The following is a 14,698-nucleotide window of genomic DNA, read 5'->3' as shown; positions in this document are numbered from 1 at the left end:
ACACAAAGACAGATAATATTTTTGAATACTCAGCTTATTAAACCTGAACTATCTCCTTTACTTATCGAAACATGTCTTTGAACGTAATAATGGTGGATTTTTAATTAAATGGTCTAAATATTCAAATAAAACTATAACATATTTGTCAAATGATATTTGTAAGATATGTTACATTTATTTATTTATTGTATACGGTTAACACCATTTTTAAATTACATGATAAATTTACAGTTTGGATTTAGATGGCTAACAATACTATTACTATTAAATACATAAGATACACTCTTGAGGACAAAACACAAATTATTAACAGACCATACAATTGATTTAAATAAATAATTAAAAAGACGTACAACTTGTGCTAAATCATTATAAGTATTAAGAAACCTTATTATTATATTATAAATATATACAGAAATGGTTCTAAACAACAGGCAAGTTCAAAATATGTCTACACTCTACATATTCCAGAATAAACAGATCACCATTCAAAAATAAAACTTGGAGAGTTCCTTTTTAAAAGTTACCTCAGACATAGTAAAGAAATCAATGTGATCTGGTAAGCTATTTCCCAGGCAGTGAAGACGTGAATAAAAAGAAGAAAAAAAAGGAATTTAAAGATTTTAAGAATTTTCCATTTTCAAATGCTTATAATAAATAAAATTAAATGTGTTAACTAATTTGGCCCTTGGTTTATAAGGCTATATACCAACATTAAACTTATTACTATATTTATCTATCAAACTAAATATTAATAAATAAAAACAGTAATTATTATTTATGATACTTTAGATTCTATTTGTTCCTAAATAAAATGTTTATAAGTTTGGCAGAGTGTTTAAAAAAAACTTTCCCTTTTCTCACGATTGTTAATCATCCTGATAATAGTTACATTATTTCAGCAATGGGGGGAAATTAAAGGACTATTCTTTATCGAAAATGTTTTATTCAGCCTAAGTAGTGATTACAAGAAGTCTTTTTATAACTGAATAAACTTTCTAAGAAGTTGATTGGACAATGTCTGGTATGGTGTTCTGGATCTTGTTAGTCAAATACAGTTCTTCCTTAAGTTGCACATAGTAACAATAAATTGCAAATGTCCAGTATCCTCTGATACCTAAAATAAAAATACGTTTGAATTAAAAAACTTGGAATACTGTAATGCTACCGTAAATTATAATTCTTAAATATCCTAAGCCCCACTGGACTATTATTAGTATGTCATATTTAAAACGATTTAGAACTTGGAAACTTAAACTAGCCGAAATGATCATTGCAGTGTGTAAGTCAAAAGTCACTATGTTTTATAATTCGTTTCATTGACTAATGTTAAGTACATTGTGCATAAATAAGTATAAATTATTTAAATATTTATCTGTATTGATATAATGAAAAATATCATTTATCACATGTATAATTCAGTTAATATTTTCCAGCTTGTAAAACTTAGCTGACTTGTAAGAACGTTGCAAATGTATACCTAATGTAAAGATATAATTAGAACAAGGTTAGGCTCTACTGGTTCTGAAGATAACCCCACATCTAGGACACCCCAACTTGTCGATGGTAACTAATAACTACAGTATATACTGCATTCTGAATTTAAATATTCCGTAACAGATTTATTGGACCTTGAAGATCAGAGGCGAAGGAAGAAATATGAAACATATTTATACTTTTAGTTTTATTACTTATATTATCTCAGGTAGTTATCCAATGTTTCACTCAGAAAGACACCTAAATTTATATGGTAAATTGAGAACACCATATTCTAACCCCTACTGTTAAGTAAATTAAACTAAAACCATAACGTAAACACAAATTACCTAAACACACGCGCGCACACACACACACACACACACACACACACATATATATAAAAACTACAGTTTACAATTAACTATAATTTTGAGCAAATTTAATATTTGACTTGCCAATAAAAGTGAGAAGAAGGATTCCGGCAAGGATACTAATATCAGCCGAAATGCCAGGAAATGATAATCCTAAGAGCACGTCCCCGACAACGTCAGACACCATCAGCACCACTCCCATCACGGCACTCAACAAGACCAAACCTATTGTCCTCTGTAACAGATAAACAACCAACAGAGGTATATTCGAATTGATGTAGATCGTTATGAAACTTGTAACATATGAGCAACGGGATGTCCATCACAGCGTTGGTTACCAACATCTCCATCTCCATCAGAGCTCTTATCAGTGCCAAACAAATCGTGCTCTGTAACACACCATAACTGGTGTAGCATTTAATTAATTAGCTTTTAAGGAATTACAGCTGTTAACTCTCCCGTGTCTGTACATTTTAGAAACCACTTTGTTTTGTATGTATAAGTGTGCCTTAACCAGAGGCCGGGACATACATACGCATGAGACACGAGGTAGAGAATTACTACGAACTGCAAGCCGCAGAACAGTGGTTTTCGAACACCTGCCCTCACAGGCAGGTGTTAATTTTATTAACAGACTGCCAAATTCAATAAAAAATTCCCTAACGCCCAAGGCGTTCAAAAGGCGCCTTAAACACCTTGTGGTGTGACAAGCATTTTATAATGCAGGGGAGTTTTTAGCATTTAGCTGGGAGACCGCCCAATTACACGACTGATTCTGCTGTTTAAAGTGGGATATATTGGCGAAGGATGAAAGGTGCATAAGTGTAAAATTGTATGTGTGAATGAGAATTTTGTGGCATGAATGTAAGAAATTTTAGATTAAAATTTGTGACGTTTGCTATACATTGTAATATTGTCGCTGCAATAAAGCTGATTTGATTTGATTTGATGAGCATTGCATGCAACTTATGAAACATTAACAACCGCACAACCCCCGCAGCATTGGAGAGCAAAATATCCACCTCCATCAGGGCACTTATCAGCACCAAACCAATCGTGTTATGTAACACATAAACAACTAGTAGGTAGACATTAGACATGTTAGAAATGGTGTAGCATGGTATCCAATTAACAACGGCATATCCGCCACAGTCACCAACTTCTCCCCCTCCAATAGTAACACGTCAACAACTATTATAGATACGTACATTATTCAGTATACTAGTAAGCACGGAAATTATTTTGCTATAAATAATTTGCTATAAAGTGACCTATCCCTCGTAGCACTGGCCACCAATAGCGCCTCTTCCACTATGATTCTTATAAGTGATCACTCTATTTTCACATGAACAACTATTAAATAAAAAATATAATGGATGTTCCGTAACAACCAGTTATCAAAGATTCGATTAAATAATCTCAAATAAACCTTTTTTCAACTTTGATGGTTTTCGGTAACATATCATTATGTATACCTGAGACGGCGGACATTTCTGCCTTCAAATTTGCTTAATATTTCCACATTATGCCATATATTTCCTTAATTATGAATGACAATACAACACATTATGCAAAAGGCTAGAATGATTGGCAAACCTCATTTATTTACTAACACCCTTTTTTATAATTACATTTTACACGATCAATACATTTGCAGGTGCCCCTTACGTGATTCGGATTTTACTATTACCTAATTCTGTTCTCATCCTCTTAGCTCATTACAAATTTTAATGTTCGAAACATAATCAGAGTGATAGTTGGTGAGTTGTATCTAAGGACCTACAACGTACATAACTAATCCTCCGTACCCAATACGACTAGGGGGCGATTTGTGGCCGTTGCTAAGGTATCAATTACCGACATGATCCTGTGCCCTTCCGTAGATGCTGATATATAAGTGATACTGTGCACGGTTTGATGCGATTATATTTATTCTCTATAGCTTTATTACTGTATTTTAGCTTGCAAAAATTAGGCCTTCTGATCATCATTTCTCTTTTATTTTGGTCTTTAAATGTAATTATTTTGGGTATAAACTATAACCTTCAAAACTCAATATTTATTTGTTGCGTAGAGTTTTATTTTAAATAGACCACTAAGAAGTTTGTCAAATGCATGCTTTATTTTTTTTAATCATAATAGATTTATTTCAGAAATTCTGGTGTTACAAATCTCTTTTAGATTATATACCTTATATTATATGGCTTAATATACACACTGTAAGTTAAAAGAATAAGTCAAGACTATTCAAGGTAAGAAACGAAGAAGAACAGCGGATCTCAACACATTACAAAATGATAGCTCATAGAAATTAATTAAGATTAATTGAGGCAAAACATGAACATCCACATTTAGAAGGTAAATCTTCAATAGACAACAAATTTCCTTAAAAAATCAAACCTGGTTTACAGTTATTACATGTTGCAGGGCAAGCCTCCCTTATACTGTCAGTTTTTAAGAAGTCCACTATCATGTTCAGTTTCTGGTTGCAATTAAAAAAAAAATAAGACGTGTTTTTGTGATACTCTACGTTGAAATGGTGCGTTTATGTGAACAAGAGCTTAATATGATCATGATGGTGTGAGGCTACGGAAATTAGGTGAGATATTATAATGAAGTAAAGGATTTGTTTAATAAAACTTACCCCAATATAAACTCTGTATCTAATTCAAGAGACCAAAAAATCCAAAGTTTCCAGGAAACAGGCAGCGTCAAAGACCGCCCTAAACCTGGATGACCAAAATCTGCTACGAACAAAGCATTGTCACAAGACATTTTACAGACTGTTGTAGGAGATTCTAATGCCTCGATAAGAAATGAGCCTCAAATATAAAGTATATCTGAAAAATCAGTTTGTAAAGTTTTAAGTGACGGTAAGCTTACAAAATTGGTTTAGTTCATGAGCTTTCAGGTGAAGCATTTTTCTCGTTAAACAGCCACCACGCTCGTTATTGTGCTGATGTTAACATACATGTTGAGTTAGAGAGCAGCAAACCCAGCACCCTGAACAATTAAATGTTTAGATTGATATTGTGAGGGATCAATTTGCTGGGCCCTTTTTAATTGATAGAAATCTTAATGACATGGTATACCAGGAAAAGTTACAAAATCAGGTTTTTATATCTATCCAAGTAGCAACCAACAACTGTAATGAAGTTTAATTCCAGCAGGATGGGGCACCTCCACTCTATGGCCTGCATGTCCGCGAGTATTTAAACAATATTTTTCCGAATGGATAGACAGAATAGGGAGTATCGAGTGGCTACCAAGACCACCAGGTATATCTCCGCTTGACTACTTTGTGTGGGGTTACATTAAAAACAACCCCAGTGCAATTTAATTAATTAAAATGAATTTCCATGTTGCACTGGGTTCAGATAAAAAGCTTTAATTTCCACTTTTCTTCTTCTTTTATTAAGACCTTTCAAATTATGGGTGGTTTAATGGTCTTTAGATTAATATATTTCGAGATGAAGATGCCCCCATCCCTAAATCCCATTTTGAGGAAATGCACAAAGTAGTAACACTGACTAAAAGTTTCACTTCTATTTCCTAAAAAGGTGTCCAGAGTTCCACCCACCTTCATCTTTATCCATAGAAAAATAAACAGAGTGTGTCCATACTTTTAACTCACACTGTATATACATATGTAAATAGACCGGTATATAAATTATTAAAATCAATTTCCATGTTGAACTGGGTTCAGATAAAAAGCTTTAATTTCCACTTTTCTTCTTCTTTTATTAAGACCTTTCAAATTAAGGGTGGTTTAATGGTCTTTAGATTAATATATTTCGAGATGAAGATGCCCCCATCCCTAAATCCCATTTTGAGGAAATTCACAAAGTAGTAACACTGACTAAAAGTTTCACTTCTATTTCCTAAAAAGGTGTCCAGAGTTCCACCCCCCTACATCTTTATCCATAGAAAACTAAACAGAGTGCATCCATACTTTTATCTTACATAGTATATACATATGTATATAGACCGGTATATAAATTAAAATTAAATTAATTAATTAAGCTAATACTATGAATCGATGTGTTATGTTTTATATATTGTGTATTAGAGTAATACCAACGGAAATGAACAAAACCACCAGTAAACGTCCATCTTCAAATGTTGGTAACACTCACAGGACTTTGATGTTTGTTTTCAATTACTTTTCTTTCCCTAGATGTTTTTCTCATTACAAAATATGAAAGTGGCCTTTTTTTTATCAAAGCAACAGCAAAAGTGTGTAACTAAAGTTTCTGTTCAATAAGATTTGTTTATTTTATTAAATTTCCTTTAACAGCCTATAGAAGATAATTATTCCATACAACAATAATTTAAATATTAAATAAAGTAAAATTTTACAAATCATATTAATGTTTTTGGACCGACCAATAAAAGTTAATTCAATATCACGAATTTAATTTATTAATACATATTTCCAAATTTATACGATATTCTGGATCAGTTGGGGCAAATTTGCATTGTGACTTGTGTTTTAATGATTCTGATTCACCCCAAAGTATATATTGATGTAACCTAAGATTGTCAGGCTCTAAACATTCTCCTTAGAATAAGTGTTTACATTATTTGTGTTACCATTATGGTTTACATGTTTCTCATCTTTCTACATATACTGATTTATAAATGATAATAACTCTGATTTACTTCCATTAGTCTGTGCGTTTCAACATAAGCTTAGTGGTATTTTAGTTGAAGTTAAAGAAGTTGTATTTACTAGAATAATATTAAACGGTATCAAGAATGATTTAAAAGTGATCAGTATTATTCAAACGATTCTTTATTTGCGGAAAATAAAGGAACGCAAATGAACGCAATAAAGAAGGGAACTAATTTATTTTTTTTAGTTAATTGCTGGTTATAAAGTGGATGAATGAAAAAAATGATTGATTTGAAAATGATGATTTATTATGCTCTTGTCACTCCAATAACAAATATTCCCGACCAAAAGAGCACCTTTGGAAAATGAAGGAACGAAAATGTTAGAAAACGCAATAAAAAGAGAACTAATTTATTTTTTAGTTAATTACTGGTTATAAAATAGATCAGGGCTGCCCAACCTACGGCCCGCGGGCCGGATCCGGCCCGCGAGTCAGTTTTATGTGGCCCGCCTTGTTGCCAAAACAACCAAATTTGTTTACAAGCATTTGAAATATTAAATGAATACAAATTTTGAGAACCAAGCAGTCCAGCCGATTTCACGTAGAACGAGCCGTATTCATTCGGTGGAGTATGAGTGTTGAAAGAAGTAAAGTAGTTGCAGACAGATTTCACTGACTACGGTGGTGGCTGCCGGCTGGCGAATAGACCGCGCGTAAAGCACGGCACAGCGCGTGGTGCGGCGGCGTAACCCCTACCCAACTCAAGGTCACCACTCGCCACGTAATTTGTATGTCCTAGTATCCTAGTAGGATTAATTTAAATCAATGTATTCAATTATTTTGTGACTTTTTTATTGTTCCCTGAGAATTAGAGCAAACATCCCAAAGTCTGGGTTTATATTTTTTTCTACTAAAAGAACTTAAAAACATAATATATTATAAACCTTTACCTAACAACTAATAAATAATAAGAAATTACAATAATCAGGAAACAAGGGCCAAATAACCTTACAACTCATATTTTGCACAAGATTTCTGGAACAATCCCCGGGCAATACGTTTTGTTTGGGGTTCCAAATCCCCTGGGATGTTGGCCCGCCTGGCCATAAAGGCTTTACAATGTGGCCCTTGGGTAAAAAAGGTTGGGCACCCCTGAAATAGATGAATAAAAAAATTAATCATTGAACATTATGATTTTTTATGCTCTTGTCACTCAAATAAAAAATATTACAGACAAAAAAGAGCACATTCCTCTGTTCCTAAAAATAAGGAAATAAATTAATAATAATAACATCAATATGGTAGTGAACAATCTTTCCAAAAAGCTTGCTGAACACAAAAGTAGTAAAAGATCTACTAGTTAGTTTATTTTCGTAATATTTTTTGGTTTAAAATGAATAGCCATTGTACGTCCAAATAAAATCAGTATAATAGTATACAATTACTAACTTACATATTTCACTCCATAGACAAGGACCGCACCACTTAGGAGCTGGACTATTGTAAATATGAAGTCAATTGTAAGTGCATACTTGTATATACCTAGAAAAACAAGAGTGTATTAAGACCCCGTAAGTTCCTTCGACTCATTACCCTAATAAGTATTTTAATGCTTTACTAATGTTGAGTTTTCTGTCAAACTGTGACAAATTTCCACTTCCATTTAATTTAAAATTTCAATTTATTATTAATAACTTATGTATTTTTAAAGTTGTTGAGGGTAAAATTTGTAAATTGAATCCAAAAGTGAGCTAGTAATTTTGATATATAATGCTGAAATTTGTCATATGTATTTTATTGTTACTTTTTTAAGTTTCTTGCGTTTCTGTATACATGTGTTTAAACTGAATTTTTTTACATTTTTATGTAATGCTTACATGATTTCAATAAAAACTAGCTAATAATAATAAAGTTCCCAATACTTTTACGATATAAGTGTAATTTAGACAACTTTTTCCTGCTTGTACGTGTTTTAATTTATTTGCTCTGTGTTAACTTTTTTATATGTTTTATTTTGAAAGAAGGTAGTTATGGAATGGGAAGTAAATGTTTGTTATATATATTTTGAAACATATTTAATTATTGTCTAGATTCTATAATTTATTGTATATATTTTTTTTAATCTTTCTAGCAACTGCCTTTTCTAGCTCTGTCACGGTCTTTGGGTGATGAGTTCGCCCAACACAACTTGATCTGACCGTTAGTTTTTAACGAGAAGCCAATTCCTTGTTATCCTTATTCTACCCGTCTTCATTGGCTACTGGTCTGTGCGACAATCTTATCAATAAGGACCTATGAAGTTGTTTAGAATAAGGATAAAAAGCAATCTATGACTTTTTAAATTCAGCCCCTCAGGTTAAAGGCTTCACCAATGCTAAGCTAATGAATTTGCGATTTATTGTACAGTTTAATTGTTACATTTTGTAAATAATTTTATGATAATTATAATAAACTGATTGCCTAAAGCTATGAAGGAATATATTAAATAGAATACGTAGAAGGGGTGGCATTACGTTCAAAGAGATAGGAACCTTATGGTTGGAATAAGTTAAAAATTAGTTTAATACTTTAAACGTATGATTGACTTGTTTACAGTTCAATATACGTAGTACTCATTACGTTGATTCTTTGTCTTGAGATATACTTATAACATTACTTCCTACTTGTTGACATATTAATAGTAATAAAAATAAATAGACATCATTTTATTTTTATAAGGTTACAGTTATAACGCAAAACTATCCACAGGGTTGCTCATGGGTAAAATAAAAAATAAGTGTCGTTGGCGTAATGGACGAGAACAGTATATATCTTATATGTTGATATCTTATAAATGTCCATGGATTTATAAAAATACAAAATTGACGTTTGATTATATTACTATTAAAATGCGTACCTTTACAGTTTAAGGCTCTTTTCGTATTTTCTGTTGTACTTCATCTCTGTACCGGCTACACCGGTGCTGAATCTGCTTTGCCAATATATATTGGGATCAGTATATATTGAATGTCGATCGAAATAGTTTCTTATACTGGGTAGTGATATTCACTGCTACGAAACTAGAGACAGGGAGAGCTACCGTGCTCAACAGCTTGTGACGGTGGCTTCCGACCGCTTGCCGTCACAGGCTGGAATCCGATATCTCAATCGGCTCACTAATGGTTTTATACAGTTGGATGGTTTAAGCCAGTTTTAAGCTCTCCTGAAGCGCTTACTGGTCTCAAATGAGTTATTTTGCCGCAGAGTTCATTACTGTGAGAATCAAAATAAAAATAAAAATTAATTAGTGCTCCGAGTCAAGTGTTGATTGAATGGTAGCGTGTATGGGAAATAAATGTATTTTTTATGTGTGTTGTAAGTAAAGTTAAGTATACTAAGGAATTTTAATTAATTATATAAAACTGACCTTTGTAACGCACTGTTTTATAGACAATTCAATCCAATTATTATTATCATGTACTTATTCTTATTACATCAGCTGAGATATTTCAGCCAGGTAGTTTATCAAGCACATGATGGTTATTGTGTTATTGTGGTTATTGTGTGATAAGTAAATAAAGAAACTACGCTTCCATTGTAGTTTTATCCATTTTGAACTCTCTTCAATTTATAAGTGCTTGATGTTTTTCTTCACCCTTCCACGTTCCAACTTCTAGTTCTATACATAGAGTAATATTTTTGAAAATCTAGTGTTACGTGTGTTTTGTGTTCTGTGAACAATTAAAATGACGTGTATTTTACAACTGTGTCAGTACAAAATTCATCTAATAATAAAAGTTAAATAGTGTTCACTCACAAATTATTAATCAGGTGCTTGTAAATAGGAACACGGAAAAGACCAAATTAAAAATCCTGAGTACATCCCTAAAATCCAAAAATATTTCAGTGTACTCTTGAAATTTTACTTACCATTTACATGGAAATAACCGGAATACATCGATGCTAGGTACAGCAACACCATTGCATGTCCATACACCTAAAATCACACATAAAACTTTGAAGAAGTTTTTAATAATAACTGTATACAAGGGAAATCAATTACACATGAACAATTATAATACTTTCAATTATATTTCTCTCTTAAAATGTTTATTGTAATAATCTGAGCCCACGATATTATCTAATTCAGGGTATTATTATTCCAAATATTATTAAGACCACGTTATATTGTTAATGGGCGATCAATATTTGTAACAAGTACTGATAGGTTTATATTACTTCCTTTTGTTTCAATTAAGTCAGTATGTGCCAAGCTAATGGTTCTGTAATACAGTTGTTAGGAAAGTCAACATTGTTAACATAGGCAAATGAATATTGAGTACGATGATCCGTCTTTGATTGATATTCATCTGCAGTTCTGGGTGATTTCGCTATTCGTATGTAAATATGGGGGCTCTAATGTGGTGGCTCGTTTTTCAACCAATTTTGTTGTTATTGGATGAAATTGAACTGTCCATATTCGTATACTACAAATATGTTTTTTTATAACGAGGAATAGCATTCAATCAGTACTATGTTTGATTTTTATCAAATAATAATTGCATAAAGATCTCAAACTTCAGTGGCATTACTGCCACAAAAACAAAGTTATGAAAGATTCAAATTTAGTGATATATGCAAGATTCTTTAATGACTAATGGAATTATATGGGGTTCCCATAAAAGATATCGTTTAATTGGATCGGAATTTTGAAACAAAAACTACTATTTCTATACTTTCCGAAACTTAAATAGAAAAAAAAACATGTATTACACAAGCTAATCAGGTAGAAAAAACAAATGAAAAATAATGAAATTATATATTTAATTTAATAACTGTTTACACCTGCGGGAGGCGCACGGTATAGGAATTGTTGTGAGTTCATTGCTTGATAATTAAATAATTCTCTCACCCTATCATAGATTGTTGTTAGCTGCTAGCATTGTTACCACAACAATCAACTATTACTTGGGTTTTGTACTAGTTAACTTAATAGTTATATAAAATGAAACTAAATAACAGTACAAAGAAAAGGAGAGTTTTAATTATGTTAGCCTTATGGCTAAGCATGACGGCAACGAGAGTATATGAGAATAAATAAACTTTTAAGCAAACTAAGTACAATAATTTGAGATTTTATCACACGTCATTTTTATTCATAGAGCAAAAAGAAAAATTATAGAATCGAAGATCAATATTAAAATTCGATGACAAAATTTCATTTCAGCGCACTCTTTTTTAGTAGTACACTCTCTAGATAATAAAAAATTGTGAATGTTTAAGAAATATTTCATAATCACACACACACACACAACACACACACACACACACACACACACACACACACACACACACACACACACACACACACACACACACACACACACACACACACGCAAGCACACGCACATATTCGTAATCCTGTCACTCGTTACTGGTTAGTGTAAATTTACTCCGATGTTCTTGGAACTAAATTGTTGGCGGAATAATAACCTAATTGCACGCGTAGTTATTTTTCCTCTCTTGAACTTTATACCTGAACATCTTGCTACCTAGTAACTCATCGAGGGCCTTGTCCGTAATTAAATTTACATTTTCGTATTATAAATTTGCCCTTTCATACTAGACATCTGGTTTGAATGCAATATAAAGTTAACTTGCATACAGTAAAGTAACTTACCTTTGGTGGTGTTTTATTTGGCAGATTAATACAGATAATAGTTGTGGTGATGTCCTTATGACAAGACCACGTAGTCATGATAATAAGTTGCCTCGATAAATGGCTAATACAGTCGTGATTTGTTTTAGGCGAGTTTAACTTCAAGTACTTTGATCACAACTTCAAGTTCTTGTTCAACTTCGAGTTTTCCAGTATTCATGTTTTAGACATCTAGTCTTCTAATATCCCTTTTCCGACTACAGCTGCAATGCCGAGCCAAGATGAAAGTAAAAAATTTTTAAAATTTGTGTAAATTATTAAGTTCGTAGCCAAAATTCCATAGAACATTGGAACCATTAAGCCCACCCCCAAGATACATTCAAGTTCATTGTTACTCTATCTGGCAGCAACGTGGCAACAGCTTATGTTTTTAGATATATAAGTGGTGCTTATACGTTTTAATACCACAATTAAACTTGTGGGTAAACTTCACAAATTGATTATTTATTACTAAAATTAAAATTTAGTAATAACAATTTCTAGGTGGATACAATATTAGTAAAACCTATTTATTATACATATAAAATACCTAAATACCGTATAATATCACCCACCTCAAACAAAAAACGTTAACAAATGTAGGCTTCCTAATACTAATAAGAATAAAAAGTATGAAATTTTCGTCTATAAGTATCAAATGAACATTATTTTTTAAACAGCACAGTTACCGTCAGGAGTACGTTAAGGAAAGTTTATAATAGGTTAATATGTCTAAACTTACGATATCGTACCAGCCAATGAGCAGACAGCCGGTGCGCAGTGGGAGGCGGAAACAGAACGTGTTAATTATGTTATTACTCTCCATAGCTTCCTAAAACATTTATAAATATTATTAATATTAGTACATGCCAATGCCTATTATATTATTACACGCCTATTACAATGCCTATAATATTATTAATATTAGTACACGTGTGAAAAAGACTTCTGAACCAATGAATGAACGAATATAAATATAAAAAAATATACGTATTAATTTATTTTGTAGCCTGGTAGGAGTTTATACACACTTAAGCGCATGGGAATTACTTATAACCAAATATTGTTGTTTTAGGAGAGAAACAATGCAAATACTCTGGCCATGTATGGTAATCCACTGCTTAATAATGTTTGTTTAAACCGGGTAAATATCTTTGTAATCCTGTAAGTACGTTATATCCGTGTAAGTGCTATTGCCAGAGATGTTTAATACAGTAAGTGTTGTATTTTTGACTATACCATCTATCTGAAGTAGTTAACATTGAAATGAGATCGTTGCACTGTTTTAACATATTATACTTATCGTATATGACTCCCGAAAGTAGTACATTGGTATAAATATTTGCAGAATTTCTGGAATTTTATATTATTTACATAAGAAATTTATCTAGGTTAAAAAGTCCAAAAAGTATTAAATAACATCTATATTATAATGAATTTTTGTGTGTATTAGTATACGTGAAAAGCAAAATATAGTACACTAATAATGGTTCTCAAATCTCATAAAATATTCAATAAACAAGGAAGTAAATGAATAAAAGTTATAAAACATTAATTAAGCTTAAAATGTATATTAATATTATTAAAATGTGATGTAAAGTTACGTAACCCACCTGTGACATAATATTTCGGTGAATAGTTCAATGGCCGAACACGAATTTGGTTGGTGAAGTCAACACACGAAGTGCACTAGCTTAGAGACAATTGACATAGCTATCAGGTAGAGGGCTTTTGATATTAGGAGTGTTTAACAGATAGTGCTTATCAGTTGATAACATCACTTATCCCTGATGATAGCGTGAGGCACATTTGAAAAACCTTCACAAATTTAATGAATGAAACATATTACCTAAGAGTAAATGAAATATTGTGTTATATTGCCAGCAAATACAAACAAAAAATAACGATAAGAGATGAGTATTAGGGTAGAGATGAGCATCAATGACGTGGAAGGTATTTTCAATCAAAACACCGATATTCCGTAGTTCTCGCCAGTCTATCACTCAATTTGTTATATCTCGATAAAATCGTTGACATGAAAATGCAAAATATGATGAATTTCCTAAGGAGAATAATGAAAGACCTAAACTGGTTAAGTCGTTTGCACTCTGATACAACAATTTATTAAGTTATGCAGGACGTTAATATTAGCTATTAGAGCAAATGTTTTAGAAGAATGCTTAGAAAAACCTCTGAAATTGGTAAAACAATCGCAAATATACGTAAACATTCCTTTTATAGCATGGTGAGTTCCTTTATCCGAAGACTAGTCATACATCAGTGGTTAATCTTAACTTAAGAAGTATTATGATTTCCCACACAATGGCGGAAACACTATGTAATTTTCGGATCTGAACAGCAATACTTTTTGATTAACAAAAAGCACACTGTGTCTGTTATGGTTGGCTTAATTTATTGTAAATATTGAAGAATGGGGTTTTATTCACTTTACGATTGTTAATGATGTAAAGGTCACGTAAGGAGTCGGTCAAGATCAAGGCCAGCGCGTATGTCAGCAACCTGTTCGTGTAACTCGATAATACTCGCTCTTATCT

General features: G+C 32.1%; 1 protein-coding gene across 1 annotated transcript; it reads right to left on the bottom strand.

Moving 5' to 3' along the window:
- Nucleotides 1–926: 926 nt before the first annotated feature.
- Nucleotides 927–13,884, bottom strand: LOC124364946. The gene is made up of 6 exons (XM_046820791.1): nt 13,757–13,884; nt 12,886–12,975; nt 10,376–10,442; nt 7,920–8,008; nt 1,935–2,085; nt 927–1,117 (listed from the first exon to the last, which is right to left on the bottom strand). Exons 1-6 carry the CDS (start codon nt 13,763–13,765, stop codon nt 999–1,001), a joined length of 525 nt encoding a protein of 174 aa, XP_046676747.1. The 5' UTR covers nt 13,766–13,884; the 3' UTR covers nt 927–998.
- Between the last annotated feature and the right edge of the window lie 814 nt (nt 13,885–14,698).

Source organism: Homalodisca vitripennis, chromosome 6 (assembly GCF_021130785.1).
Source record: "Homalodisca vitripennis isolate AUS2020 chromosome 6, UT_GWSS_2.1, whole genome shotgun sequence".
In the NCBI taxonomy this organism is placed as follows: domain Eukaryota; kingdom Metazoa; phylum Arthropoda; class Insecta; order Hemiptera; family Cicadellidae; genus Homalodisca; species Homalodisca vitripennis.
This window is presented reverse-complemented; position numbering and strand designations above follow the sequence as displayed.

What these genes read in the sequence shown, in the direction of transcription:
- LOC124364946 (XM_046820791.1), bottom strand. An exon ending in CGGTTATTTCCATGTAAATG is followed by an intron (nt 8,009 to 10,375) that starts GTAAGTAAAATT and finishes TTGTTTTTCTAG; the next exon opens with GTATATACAAGTATGCACTT. An exon ending in TTGTCTATGGAGTGAAATAT is followed by an intron (nt 2,086 to 7,919) that starts GTAAGTTAGTAA and finishes TATCTGTTACAG; the next exon opens with AGGACAATAGGTTTGGTCTT.